The sequence below is a fragment of the Pieris brassicae genome, chromosome 5, assembly GCF_905147105.1.
Source record: "Pieris brassicae chromosome 5, ilPieBrab1.1, whole genome shotgun sequence".
Classification (NCBI taxonomy): Eukaryota; Metazoa; Arthropoda; class Insecta; order Lepidoptera; family Pieridae; genus Pieris; species Pieris brassicae.
The window spans coordinates 16432559-16447091 of record NC_059669.1 but is presented as its reverse complement, the minus strand read 5'-3'; the positions used below and the strand labels follow the sequence as shown (position 1 = coordinate 16447091).

Below are 14533 nucleotides of genomic sequence, written 5' to 3'. Positions count from 1 at the left end.
ACTTGAAAAGGAAATAATAACGATTTATATCTTAAAGATTTTGTTTGCTTGTCTTCAAATAATTCAAGTAACCCGTAAATGCTCTCAATAGCGTATTCCGTAACCGGAAAAATGAGCATCAAAACAGGTGTCTAGGGGACTATAAGGACCTAATACGCCGGCGCACTTTGTAGTGGAGAGCTGTCAACCAAATTGTTTTATCGCTTCACTAAATTGCTGTCAACGTCCCCAAAATTACTTGCTGATATTGATATGACCTCCGACTGGTACATTCTGTAACCCGATGCAAGGTGTACTAAGAATTGCACTAAGTTCAGTCAAAGGAAAATAAAAAGGCTATTTACTGATCCCTGATTACACTTTATCGACATTGATGAGATAAATTACAGTAAGTTTATAATGTTTTGGCAATTGAGCATTTATCATTTACCCTAACATATATACACCAAGCAATAAGAAGCTGATGTATACTGTTTACGGCTCTTTGAAATAGATGATATTGTTTTTCTCGGACTGTCAAATATCATGGTACAAATGAGCCCTTTTGTTGCCTAATTGAACAAAAATGATGCCCTTTCGCTATGGTCCCAAAAGTGCATCATCGATCAAGACTGCCAATAATTTTAAGGATAACAACATTTCTAAACACTCATTCAAAACGTCGTAAACCGAGTCAATATGTCAGCTCATGTCAATGTATTTAATGGACCCGTATAGTCCCAAAAGTCCACCGCAAAACATTTTGTCCTGGCACTGACATGGCATCAATCAATGTCGGCATGTCATACCCAATGATGGAGGATTTCTGAGGCACTACATCTGCCAAATTCGGAGACCGCAAGCTGTCAATTGATGTACGGAATCTGGGAGCACGTGTTTCTCGCCAATGTTCATGTAAGAAAACAGCGTAATAAGTGCGAATCTTGTAGCCTTTTTGTTGGTTCAGTTAATTGGACGTGCCGCCTGTAATTGTCGAAGGACTCAAGGTAAAACATGACTCTGACAGAACGCGGCATTCAATCTTATGCAAAGTTGACATGATGCTACAGTCGGTAGATCTATTGATCCAAACGAGGGAATATCAAACTGGATCATGACCAGTCCATCGAACAGGTTTACACAAGCCCGTCAAATCAACGTCATCCCATCGTGATTTGTAGCCATGGAACAAACTAAGTCCATTGTTGGCGAATTTTTTTACATCTTTATAACGAACTGCTTTGACTTCTAGTTGCGTCAATGCGACGCTTTATATCAATAATAAACTACAAACGACTGCGTCCTATTTCAAACCATACAAATTACCTAAATTATTTTCATATTGTTGGGTATGAGGCAAATAGAAACCGTAATTATAATGTACTATACTTATTCAATACATTTTATGCCTAATAAAGTAGGTTCTATAGTAGCATTTATAGACGTATTTAATGGCGTAAAAAAGTAGATTGTAGATGGAATTGTTTTAGCGTTCTTGTGGAGAGGTGGTCATGTCAACAATTCTTGAATGATAAAACGTGTATCTCTAGTCACGACTCTTACTATTAATACTTTTGTGATGGCACTTTTGCAATTATATCATCAAGTACGATGACTGCTAATTGAATTTTGAGGTCCGTTTTAAATTATGGAACACGTACGTTTTAATTTTTATCCGACGTTGAACAGAACGTATAATTGAATTATGAAAAAGAAAAGAAAGAACGAATTCTCATTGCATAATTTAATAAAAATATATTTGAGACTAAGAAAAGTACACAGATATATATATATATACATGTACATGAGACAAACATTTTATACATTTTCACATAAATATGTATTATTTATAACTGTTCATTAACTTATGCGGTCAACAATGTGTGCGGGCAGACAAAAATAATCATTTACCACTTTCTGGACATAAATATTAACACATTGTATCCAACAGGGTTGGATTACCACACTACCTAGCACTTTTATTAAATGCTTTACCTTATGCTATTCAAGACGAGAAATTTCTCGTGACGAGACATGGACCCAATCAAGACTTATTTCAATGCTAATAGTATACATTTAAAACATGTATATACATAACAGGGCGTCATCATATCAGTAATTTATAGCTGTCGTAATAAATATTGAATAAGGGTTTGTTGAGCATGAAAGCTAGTTCTTCATAGTGTAATAATTTAACTCAAAATCTTGATGAACTTATATAAGAAACATTTTTAAAATAACCAATTATCCTTTTTTAATATTAAAGACCGATAATACACCCTAGAAAGTACGTAGCAATAAGGAAGAAAATAATATATATGTATTTTGGCGATATAAGACATGTATAATGCTCATTTCTTTACAACGATCCATAGGTTGAAACTGTATTCTAATGTGTACCAAGTGAAAACGATGTATAACTCTCAGTTCGGTCAGCGAGAATTAAAACCAAAACTGTATTATATTTTAAACTCTACTTCGTAAGTAATAAAAATGTTAATTCAATGTCAGTCGAAAGCTCTGTTAAAGCTCAGAAGTCTGATTTATATAGCGCGAGCCGCCTTAGCCGTGAGTCTAATAAATCTCAATCAAGATGAAGAAGAATCAAGAATCAAGAAGAATTAGGCTTTAGATTTGTACAGTATTAAGTCATTTTAATTTGAAGTAACTACCGATTGGTACAGTAAAATTCTAAAATATTTTCCGTTAAAGGAAATAAAGCTTCATACATTACTACCCAAGTATACATATACCCTTAGCCAAGTATTAAGGAAAATCTCTGTATATAATGGTAGTCCCTTCATGCCTCTTATCAAGTATAAAAGCATTCCAGTGAGAAAATATGCCTTTGTAGAGAAGAATTTAACTCGTTTAAAGGACGTAGACCTAACAAAAGAAATGCAATAGACAATTATTTTCCGGACACAGATAAGATAGACGGGTGAGGTTTGACAATGGGAATATAGCTCAACAATGATGTATGAGACGATGGGATCGATATTTCGGGAATAAATCACTAGCCAGTAATGTGTTTTGGGTATTATCTGCGTATTATCGTACACACATATATTTTCTGTAATTTATCTGACAAATTGGTAAATTCGTTTTAAATGTAATTGCATTTGAAATGCCGTTAAAAGGTTCTATCATAGGAGTCTTTTCATTTCGTTTACACTTGGTCGGATTGTCTCCTTTTTAGACTTTTGGTGTCAACATAAAGCGCTGTACTTTCTATATTCTTAAAATTGTTAGATGTGCCAAGAAAACTCTGAAATTATTTTATATGCAAAGCACGAAAGTTGTTTGTTACTCCTTCGTGCTTCTGTTAATATAAATTTTTAATTTAGTGATTTTGTAACGTATAGCCAAAACCTAACCTAGTTTATTTAGACTAACTGGTTAACTAATAAGTTAATGAACAAATGGAAGTCACGAACTTCATAATGGAGTCGTCTATTTGCGTTCGTGTGGATCATCGATCAATCAGGTTTCGACATAAATTGGCTAACGAGGGCCATAGACAAACATGAAAAAATACTTCTTTGTCTCTTAATACCGAAATCTTCAAGGACCCTTTTTTGATACAACATTAACACAATAGTATGTATTGATGAGAATATGTTTGATAAGAAAAATTGTAATTAAATTTAAGTTCTTATATAATATAAATATCTTGTTAGTTTACCTAACGTATTATAAATATGTTTATTTTTTTATGTGTCAAAATGTTATGTTATTTAATCTTATTAATTAATAAAAAAAGTCCTTTATTTTCGTGGTACGTATTATGATGGATAAATAAATAAAAAAACACACCTTCAGCCATATTAAACTAGCATCTACTTATAATTAATAACAATAACATTATTTATTATGTGCTTATCGATGTTATTCAAATGTACAATCTAAAAATTTACTCACAATATTAAAAACACCGTAAGTACCTACTTCTAAAAATATAACCACTTTACACTTTTTAATGAATTTAAACTGTTTATTTTACACTGTTTTCTGTCGTAAATTACTAAGAAAGTAAATACATATATATTAACGCCCACGATCTCTAAAGTATTGAAGTCTTTGAAACTTGTCACTCTTGAGCAAATCCCAAGACACGTTTTATAAAGTCTAATTGAGGTCTTCCAAAGTTTCCATAAATTTTTCAATGTCATATTCAAATAAAACAAACAATGTTAATTGGATCAGCTCAGAGATAACGCCTTGCAATTCAGAAATCATGTTAAGGTTCAAACACATTGCCACCTAATGCTCTATTTTTCCATTAATCGTCATAAATTAATACAACAGTACCTTTGATTTTGAGCTCTATTCCTCACGCTTAAATATTCAAATTGTTTAATGTTTTTTAGATGTTTATAGGGGTAGGTCCTGGTAGTGATTGACGAACAAGATGTTTATCGGTAAACAATGCGTGTGGCTGCGCAGGCGCAGGGATACGTGTTCTTTTGAACTATTGATGACTGAACGAATTGACGACCGGAATTCGAAGGCTGATCCGTTTGGGTGTTTTTTACTTTTCAAATCCTTTTGTCTCAGATGGACACTTCAAATCCATTTACAAATAACTAGTCATTGGTGTAAGTCAGTAGGTAAGTTTTTCTTTATACAAGTTCTGACTTATTTTAAGTCCGCCACACAAAAAGTCTGTTTTATAGATAACTTTTCTTTAATACGTACGTATTATTGCTTTGAAATTTCCTTTTGTTTCGCTGAGTCTCGAACACAGGCTACGCACTTTATAAACCCCCTCTATATATACATAGTTATAAAATAATAAACTTTATTCAAAATAAAATATGGGAATTCCCCACTCGGGAACTGACTGTGTGGGAACTAGATGACAGCTGTGAATGGCATATTTAAAACAAAGAAAATATAAGTTATGTATAAAAATATGTTTTAAGCATAGACATTTTCTTTCACAGTGTACTCTACATATTATAATAAATATTTATTAGATTAAAAATCAGTAAGCAAACAAATCAAACGATTCACGTCTAAGCCACTTATTCACTTAAGACCCTAAGCAGACGCCAGTCGTAATCAATTACCCCGCATATCCCTCTAATCGAGTGCAAAAATAATTTAAGATGTTTGACGGAAACAAATCGGATAAGGGAAGGAATTTAAGGGTAGTAGATAGTATTAAGGGGACTTAAATTTTTAGAAGTACGATTAAATATCGATATTTTATATAATTATTATAAGTGGATTAATTACGTGACATGTTTTATCCCTTTTTATGATTCTTTATTCAATTTATTTATTGTGTAAATGACCTTAATATAAAGGAAGTTGGTGTGGTGGAAACACACACTGTACACAGTTTTTTTGTCCACCAGGACGTCGAACATATTTAAATCATTAACATAAAATTTAGAAGTTAACATTGTACGATTTAATTATACTTACATTACACTAAAGTGGGAACGTTAAAATGTAGTCGAATTTTGTAAATATTATGGTCGGAAAGATCTAGGCGTATTTAATAAAGGACCAACCAACTCAATTTGCGACACATAAATAACATTTCCCAAGAGTAAAACAACTTATTCTAGACAAGTATTGCAAACAATAGCATGACATACGAAAGTACTGGTGTCAAATACGAGATACTGTAAAATAGTATTTTATGGTAACGCCGGTGTCACATAATCGCGATAACCTAGAAAGTTCCGACCTGGATTGTTTTGCGATATATGTTCGAATAAGCATTCATCGGAGGTATAGACTATAGATAAATCAACTCGCTGACCCCTTAAACTTCGTTTCGCCTTAATAATTTTTTTTTTACTTAGGCTAAGTTTTAGTAGCCTACCAATATATATATGTCGCAGCCTAGCCTAGCCTAACTAGCCAGCCTGAAAGATGTTCAGCCAGTTGATCAAACAGCTAGGCAAATGACTTGGATCCATGACGTTTCATTATTGCTTAGCCTGTTGACTATTAATTCCAGTTTCTGCCACTCTCAAACTCGAAACGAAACTCTTCAAAATATCAATATGACGTCGGCAAACCACAACTTTGATGGCGTTTTTCTTTTTATTTCTGCCAAATAATGACTCTATCGTAAGAATGGCCCAAGCATTATCCAGCCAGTTTATTAAATGTTGTAACAAACGCTACGGCTGAATATTTTTCAAGCCGTTAGTTAAACGGCTAGGTTTTTAATTGAACGTCTAATTAAGCTAGTTGGCTGCGACATATAGATCGCTTTGCAATACTACCGTATATATACTATTCGTTTTTCCGGAATAAAAATTAATTTTTTTTTATATTTACAACTTTTCTCTTTATAATAAGTAATCCTTCCTAAAATAAATAGAAATATTCGATTTGGTCCAGCTGCCTTCGAGTTTTGCTCTTAGCAACATTTTTGCGATTATTTTTTTATGTACTCGTAGATATAGCATATCATAGACATAGAAGTAAAAATACGAAAAAGAAATCTGTCAATAATAATCGTCTTATCCTTTAAAGACTTCCAAATAAGATCTTAATCGAATGTAAAGAGTTAAAATGTACAACGTTCCATCTTATATGCAGCTGATTTACCGATTGCTAAACGTACTTATCTTATAAGATCTTAGTTGTACATTCAAAAGTATACATCCATATACAAAGGAATGCGTATTTTATTTATACCCTACACACAATAAAGCGACATAAAATCGAGAACAAATTATAACATTATATCACTTGCCTAGACAATGTGCGTCACATAATCCGAACACAAAAAAATGTCCCAATGACCTATAATAAGGACATCGTTGGTGGTCGATTCTTCGAAATGTTAAGGGGTTGTGCGATTTAGGGGCTGAATGTAGCGTGAATATTGGAGTGATTTAGTTTTAATCGTGAGACAGATATTATCAACGATCGGTGTTTTGTTACGAATACGACACCGCGATGCTTTTTTCGTTCGGAGTGTGTCCGTCGTCGTAGCAAGGTTCAATGAAAGTTATTGCACCGAAAAAAGAATTAACATTTTTATTGTAACTAGATGCAGGCAGTTTTAATAACTCTATATATAAATATTAACAGGACCAAGATTATTGTTTTGCATGAAATTTTATTTATTTATTTTAAACTTTTCTTCCAGTACAGCTTTACACTAGTTAGATAGAAAAGAAAATGAGATGATTAGCATAGCATGAAAATGTCTAAACAAGTTTTGAATGTTGCTTAGTTCAATTTAGGTACTATGCTAATAAAATGAACCCGAATAGAAACTATTTTTCTTAAATATCTTTTCAACATTGGCAAAGTGCGGTGTTAAGATTTCTTTCTTGAAGATATTCATTACGCGTGTAACGGCGTCACGTAATGCTTTTCGTAAAACAAAAATTGGGAGTGGTTGTAAAGAATGAGATCAAAAAAAAAATGAAATTAAACAAAAAGTTATTAACTTTGTTATGGAGTTAAAATTTGCTATTAAAGAGTCGACACAGGTATTTTTCACTTAAAGGAGCTTTTCAAATCGTACACTTTGCTAATGTATGTAATGTACGTAATGCTTTTTTATAAAAGTTGATATACGTACCAAAGTTAAATATGTTGAACTCATTGTCGCCTTGTCGCCTCATTGTCGCCAAAACAAACGACAACAACAAAAAACAAAAAAAAAACGTTAACACACAATACTAGCTTAAAAAAATAATCTAAAAAGACCAAGCATCGGAAAGTCTTGTTAACATGCAGTACCTACGACTTGTAGAAACGTGATATTTTAAGTATTTGTAGTACAATCAAATGAAATAATAATAAAAAAACTAATCAAAGCCATGCGCTACATTTACACGCAAGTGAAAGTCTTTTTGATTATTTTCAAGCAATGTAAAGTATGGATGACTGAACCAAGAATTGCACCGTAAACATAGCCAATAGCGCAACATTTTAGATCTGTGCAAGTTTCCTTATCATTAGTTTTTTTTTTAAAGGCATGTAGGTATCAGCCTTCTACGCCTGACACACGCTGTCGACTGTTTGTGTCTAAGCCGTGCCATGAAAGAGCCCACACGATGTTTTTCTTCACCATACAAGCGAGTGATCTATCTATAGGTGTATATAAATAAAATATTTTCGCATACGTTAAAGAATATATTACCACCTAGACATGCGTAAGCGATCTTACTCATAGACAAACCTATTTCGAACCAAATCACGAACTAACTATTCTAATAACCATCAATACATATAAATCAAGCCAGACCACCAAGTTCTATGATCGTCATGAAACTGATTAAGGAAAACTCGGGGTAAAACCGTATCCTTTTTGATAATTGTATTGATAGGTTTCAGAATGAATAATTCATTTGTCGTCTAGGATAGTGTGAAGTGTGATTCACCGAATGAGTAATAACGCTCTAACGAAAGGGAGCGTGAATTTTCTCACGTCTTTGTTGAGGAAAATTTGTATTTCCGATTAGGTCCAATACATATTACATATTACATATACATGAAAGCTTAAAATTTTATGTTCTAATATAATTGAGATGTATCTGTGTTAAATTTGTGATTTCATATTTTCTTGTATTTTTTAGGCATACACATCGTATAAATAACGTATTAATGAATAAAAGTAAATTAACCGTTTACACGCTGCTTCAGCTATAAAAATAAAAACCTTTTTTTTTAATTTAGAGAGATTTAGATAAATTTCTATCGTGTCTCTCAGTTATTAAGGAATTAATTATTATGTTTGTCATGGAACAGCTGGAAACCCTGATACTGGTATTTTTTTATTTAAAAGACTAGTGCCTTCGACGTAATTTTAGACTATCATCGTCGTCGTCGTAGGTTCGATCCCCGGCTGTGCACCAATGTACTTTCTTTCTATGAGCGCATTTAATATTTGCTCGAACGGTGAAGGCAACCGGCTTGCCTTAAACACATAAAAGTCGGCGGCGTGCGTTAGGCACAGAAGGCTGATCACCTACTTGCCTATTTGATTAACAAATGATCATGAAACAGATACAGAAATCTGAGGCCCAGACATAAAAAAGGTTATAGCGACATTGATTATTTTTAAACAACAAAAACTTTTAAATAGAACATAACTAGAATTAAATTTTATATGTTAAATATCAAGATGAAAAGACTAGCTGTATAACATTTATATACTTAGCACTTCAGAAGGAGCCGACCTACAGGTGCCAATGAAGAAAATAAACAAAATCGTTGACTAATCGTGATGAATATCGACATTATCGATAGATTGTAATGAATACCCAACACAAAACCTGTTAAGATTACAGCTTCACTGCATACTCTAAGCCTACTCGAAAGAACGTATAAAATCATAAAAATACATATATGTATGTATTAATTACTATTTTTATTATTGGAGTATTTCCGTGCCAATTCTTAAAGGGCCGGTAACGCACTCGCGAGCCCTCTGGCATTTAGAGAGTCCATTGGCGTCGGTATCATTTAACATCAGGTGAGCCCGTTTGCCCCTAGTTCCATAAAAAAATATTCATTCAAGACTCAAATCTGATTAGCCTAACCCGTAATGAACACGTAGTTATAATTTAAATAAAAATAGAGATGACTTACTCAAGGTATTTAATACCAATATGGATTTCATATTGACTATAGTTTACTTGGCATATACAACAATATATTAACATTATTAACATAGATAATATCAACGATTAAAAATCGTTTTATAAAACACCATTTAATTGATCAATTATGTTGTTCCTTTACAATACACGCGTTATCCATAAAGACAGATTAATGCAGAACATTGTTGAATATAATACGTTTTGTTTGGCAAGCGCTAATTAGTCTAAATAAAAAATAACTTTAAACGCCAACCTACCACCGATTAAAATAAATGAGTCTTACCACATAATCCGACTTTAAAAGTGAAACCGAAAAACCCGAAGGCAATTACTCCAGTGTCCCATTACTATTCACGCGGGAGACTCATTACCCATTTAACACGTGTATAAAAAGATTAAAATGCTCCTGATTTAAGGAAACAGTAGGATCCAAAATAAACGCCAGTAAATCACTGTACACCAAAAACCTGTATGACGTGTCTGTACATACATAGCAAATCTCTGCGTACTATGTTGGTCACAAGACTCAATTAAAATTATTTCAACTATTCAATAACATTGTTCTAATCACATTATTTAAAATGATACTTAAACCAAATTTTTGTCACACATTGTGTATTGTTATGTAAAATAAATTACGTTTGCCCAACTGTTCGTAACAATCTGTGTCCCTGATACGATTCACATCGATGTCCTGTTGAAATTAATCGTTATACATTAGTTCTTACGTCGGTGAATTTTTATCATAGGAGTCGACACTACGTAACGACGCGGGTGGTTGTCTATGCCACATGACTTTAAAAAAGGAATATTTGGTGCATTAAAAATAAAAATGTGGGAAGTTTTTTTAAACAATGCAAGTTACAGAGCCTTAAATGATATGAATACTTTTCACTTTTATGCTCCGTAAACGACCTGTAGAATGCGGTAGTTGAAATCTTTGCATCTGTTTTATTGATAAGTGACCTTAGGTTTGCGCAATTTTTTTAGATTTATATAGTATAATCTACTACCCACTGTCAATCAACATTTCAACTTCAATTAATAACTAAGCTAAGCTTCGAACTATCAATAAATAAGTATCCCTTATCATACGGTAACTTATAGACCAGAGATTTCTTTAAATGTAGTCTGCTGCATTATCATTACCAAATTTTTTGCAGTGAACCAAACTTTAAACAGTAGTGAATATTTAATTGATATTGATGAAGATACTATAATATTTAATATGCCATGTGCAATACACACTAAGCTGCAGTGGTAATGAAGCTTTATAATAATGAGTTAAGAGTAATATAACAACTAATGTTCTTCACTGTATTATTCAATTGCCAAAGATAATCATTGTTGACCTTAGACAATAGATCAATCTTAAAATATTGAAATAGTATCAATTGATGAGCAAAGAACAAGAAAAAGTAAAAACAAACTCGACAAAATAAGTCAATTATACAAATAATCATGGTAGGATTCTAAATACAAAAACTGTATTATAAATATATTAGTTTCATATTATTTAAATAATATCCATTAACAATATGAGAAGCAATATTTTTAAGAAATTTCATTTTAAAATCTATAAAAATATATCATCATTTACTGAAAATATACTAGGACTAATTTTGCATACCCTTCTGGGTTAGGAAGAAGTAAATCATAAGGATGGTTTAAGAATAAATTTTACTAGTTTTTACATTCTTCTAGCTACTTACTCAACATAATTTTAAGCATTAAAATAGTAAGTATGTATTATAATTATTAAACTTACCCTAATTTCGAAAGTTTACTTTAATTTTCTAATATAGACAAGACATTATTATAAATTAATCATTATTGCTATCAGATATTGAGTTTATATAGAGAAATAATTTAATTTTTAATAATACCTTTATTGGTAAACTCTAGGTATACTTAAACATAATGTCTCGCTCAAGATTAAGATAAAAATTTAATTAACAGTGATGACAAAGAAATACAGGAAAGTAATTTTTTTATTATTTTTCAAAGAGTTTTAAATATATATTCTGCCACTTCAATTTAGAGTATTAATGCTAACTAAGGTTGTATTGATTTATAAACAGTTGTTACAGAAATTCCAAGTCACTGTAAGTTAATTGCTTCCGTACATATTATGCATAAATGAAAGGCAGAAAAGCACATAAAATTAATTCAAAATATTACCTTAGCTTTGAGCGCGTAAACTGTGTGTCGTCCATACCTATTTTTAGCAGCATATAACAGAACACTACCACTGATAAAACAAGCACACGCAGTCCACACATTTTTGTAATCATTCTGTTTTACAAAACTATTATTACGAACAAGAAATGTTGAGAAATTTGTGCTTTTAAGTAATTTTCGCGATATACGAGAAAAACTCGCCATGATTAGATTTCAAATTTGTATAATGACATTGACATATGAGTTTTGACATTTATGAAAATTTTACAATCTTGAATTTTGAAACCGTTCAAGGATTCAGCCAAAGCTAAATTCGGCTGTTGAAGTTGATAGCATATTGGCAAAAGCAGCTTGGTAGGATTTCTGAATAGCTGCTGTAATTTAGTGTTCACTAACCAAACCTTAAGTACCTAGTAGTTTAGTTACTGAAGATCCATTCTAGTCAGGCATAAGGTCCTTAATTTGTTTATAGATAAATTAATAAACTTTTTAATAACATAATTTTATTTTTACAATTCACTTGTATTTAAAACTAATGTAATATTATAGTCTAATGTCTTTGGGTTTTTGCGTTACTCTGCAATTGGGTTTACAGCTACATTTACATTCATGTTCTCAAGCTCTTGATGACTAATATGTAGAGTCCCCCCTTCTTGTGATGGAGACCCCATATCTTGCATTGAATGTAATAAAATCCTTTTTACTGTGTCCATATTATCATATACTCCATATTCCGCTTGCCATAAAATAGTTGTTATTAGTTGTTGAACATTGGATTGTGTCTGATTATTATTAAATTTCCTTAATTTATTACTAACATATTCACCAAAAGCGTGATATTCATCTCTCCTATTATTCTGTATAATAATTTGTTTTTTAGGTTCATAAGTGGTAGGTGCAGGTGAAATGACTTCTCGTTTTATTTTTCTATATATCTTTCTCTTTTTTTGTGGTTGTGTATAAGTCTCAGTCACTGTATCAAACACATCCTCATTAAGCCATTCTTCATCAGAACCCCTATGCAACTGTTTAACTAGGTTTATAGTTGCTTGAGTATCATCATCATGTGCAATATCGGTCTCTGATTCCAAAACATCTACCTGCAAATTAAATTACTTGAGTAAATTTATGCTATATGTACACAAAAGCCTGATTATGCTAATTATCTTAAAGACTTATGGTAAATATTGTTAAGGTAAATAATTATATTTTACATAGCACCAAATATTTGAACTATTATCAGATTATTTTACAGATTAGGGATTTTCTATAAATTTGATTAATATGAAGTGCAGAATGCCGATAGTAATAGATCAAAGTACAACATGTAAACAATAACAAAAGTATAACCTATATTAAAATAAAGTGAGCGTACTTTTATTATGGGCATGTTCCCTTCCAGAACACTGGGATCTTTATTTACTGAAATTGAATAACGTACGTTATCATTCGTTTCCGATTTCCTATATCTCTTTTGCCGGGGTCGCGGTGTAGATTGATTAGTTTCGTCATCTGTAGCAGCTACACGAAATCCTTCCTCCAGAGTTTCATTCTGCCCCAACTCCCATTGAATTGGATGCTTATTTACCAAATGACATCGCAAGTTAGTCGTATTACCGAAGTATTTATATCGAGCATCACATAATTTACACACAATAGCAACAACTCGTCCATCTTGTTCAATACGATCGAAGAATCGCCACACAACAGACGGTGTTCTCTTCATTTTCTAATTTCGATTCCCGATTATCATTCAATTCGCTGCCTAAGGAATTAGGGAGATTCCGATTATCGTGTTGCGTATCGAATCGATACAAGCCGTACGAATGACAATGGTTTACAAGATGGCGGCGATCGAATGAACAATCATCGAGATTCGGATAACTTCACGATTGCTTAAACGTCTACTAGTGTCAAATGTCACATTTGTACCGACACATGACACTTACATATTTTGACTGAACAAGGCAGAAGTTGCCAGTATTTGATTAGTGATTATAATTTTAAAAATGTGTATACAATTTTAAAATGACTATTTTTTTTAAATTTATTATATCAGTTACAATTAGTGTTTGCAGTTTAAGCATGAATTTTACTTTAAATATATTTGAATGATGCTCTATCTTGTTCACTTGTATTCGAAGAAGCGAAGAGTGGAACAAAACAAAGCAATTAAAACATGTATGTAATCACGATAATTTAAATTCGTACAGTTAGTACGAACGCTACGGACACAATGTGGACAGGTAATGCTTATACAGACGAGATTTAAAGACTTAGAGTCCGTAGAGTTATTAAGTTCGTAGGAATCACCTTCTCTTGAATCTTGTACCACTAAATGGCTACAGCTCAGTTTGCCAACGACACGGTTGACTGTCCACAAGTTGGCTGGCAAGTTGTAAACTGGTTGTCTATTTAATAATTGATATAATCATTCAGTTTAATTGATTTTCTTTAAAGGCCGCGTACGAGCCTTCCCGTACAATTATATTAATGCATATATTTAACCCGGATATATAATAAAAATTATCCATCCAATCCAAATCTATCTAGATACCATTTACAAATCTAAATTTTTGTTTAGTAATGCATCTCGTTGGGATCGTATGTTAAATATTAGCACCTACTTATGCACGCAAACATTAATAACTAAGTTTTCATACCATGTACTTCCAAGGTATAAAAATCAGTGCTTTAGATTTACGAAAGGTTCACAGAAAATCGGTTTGGTTAAAAAATTCAGATAAACCCGCCAAAACATAATTCTGTCCAAGATGGCGTCG

At 32.2% G+C, this 14533-nt stretch overlaps 2 protein-coding genes across 6 annotated transcripts in view; both read right to left on the bottom strand.

Annotated features, from left to right (window-relative positions):
• Positions 1 to 11962, bottom strand: part of LOC123709259 (calcium uptake protein 3, mitochondrial) — a 58678-nt gene extending 46716 nt beyond the window's left edge. For all 4 annotated transcript variants that reach the window (XM_045660422.1, XM_045660424.1, XM_045660423.1 and 1 more), the window contains exon 1: positions 11751 to 11962. In XM_045660422.1, the coding sequence (XP_045516378.1) occupies positions 11751 to 11954 (204 nt within the window). In that variant the 5' untranslated portion in view covers positions 11955 to 11962. The remainder of the gene's footprint in view (positions 1 to 11750) is intronic.
• Positions 11963 to 12243: 281 nt separating this feature from the next.
• On the bottom strand, positions 12244 to 13594 carry LOC123709260. 2 transcript variants are annotated; one of them, XM_045660426.1, is made up of 2 exons: positions 13126 to 13594; positions 12244 to 12850 (listed from the first exon to the last, which is right to left on the bottom strand). In XM_045660426.1, the coding sequence occupies exons 1-2, from the start codon at positions 13474 to 13476 to the stop codon at positions 12323 to 12325; spliced, it is 879 nt and encodes a 292-aa protein (XP_045516382.1). In that variant the 5' UTR covers positions 13477 to 13594; the 3' UTR covers positions 12244 to 12322. The 2 variants fall into 2 exon arrangements, with proteins under 2 accessions (XP_045516382.1, XP_045516383.1); XM_045660427.1 differs by having other exon boundaries at positions 12245 to 12850; positions 13192 to 13592.
• Positions 13595 to 14533: the final 939 nt, after the last annotated feature.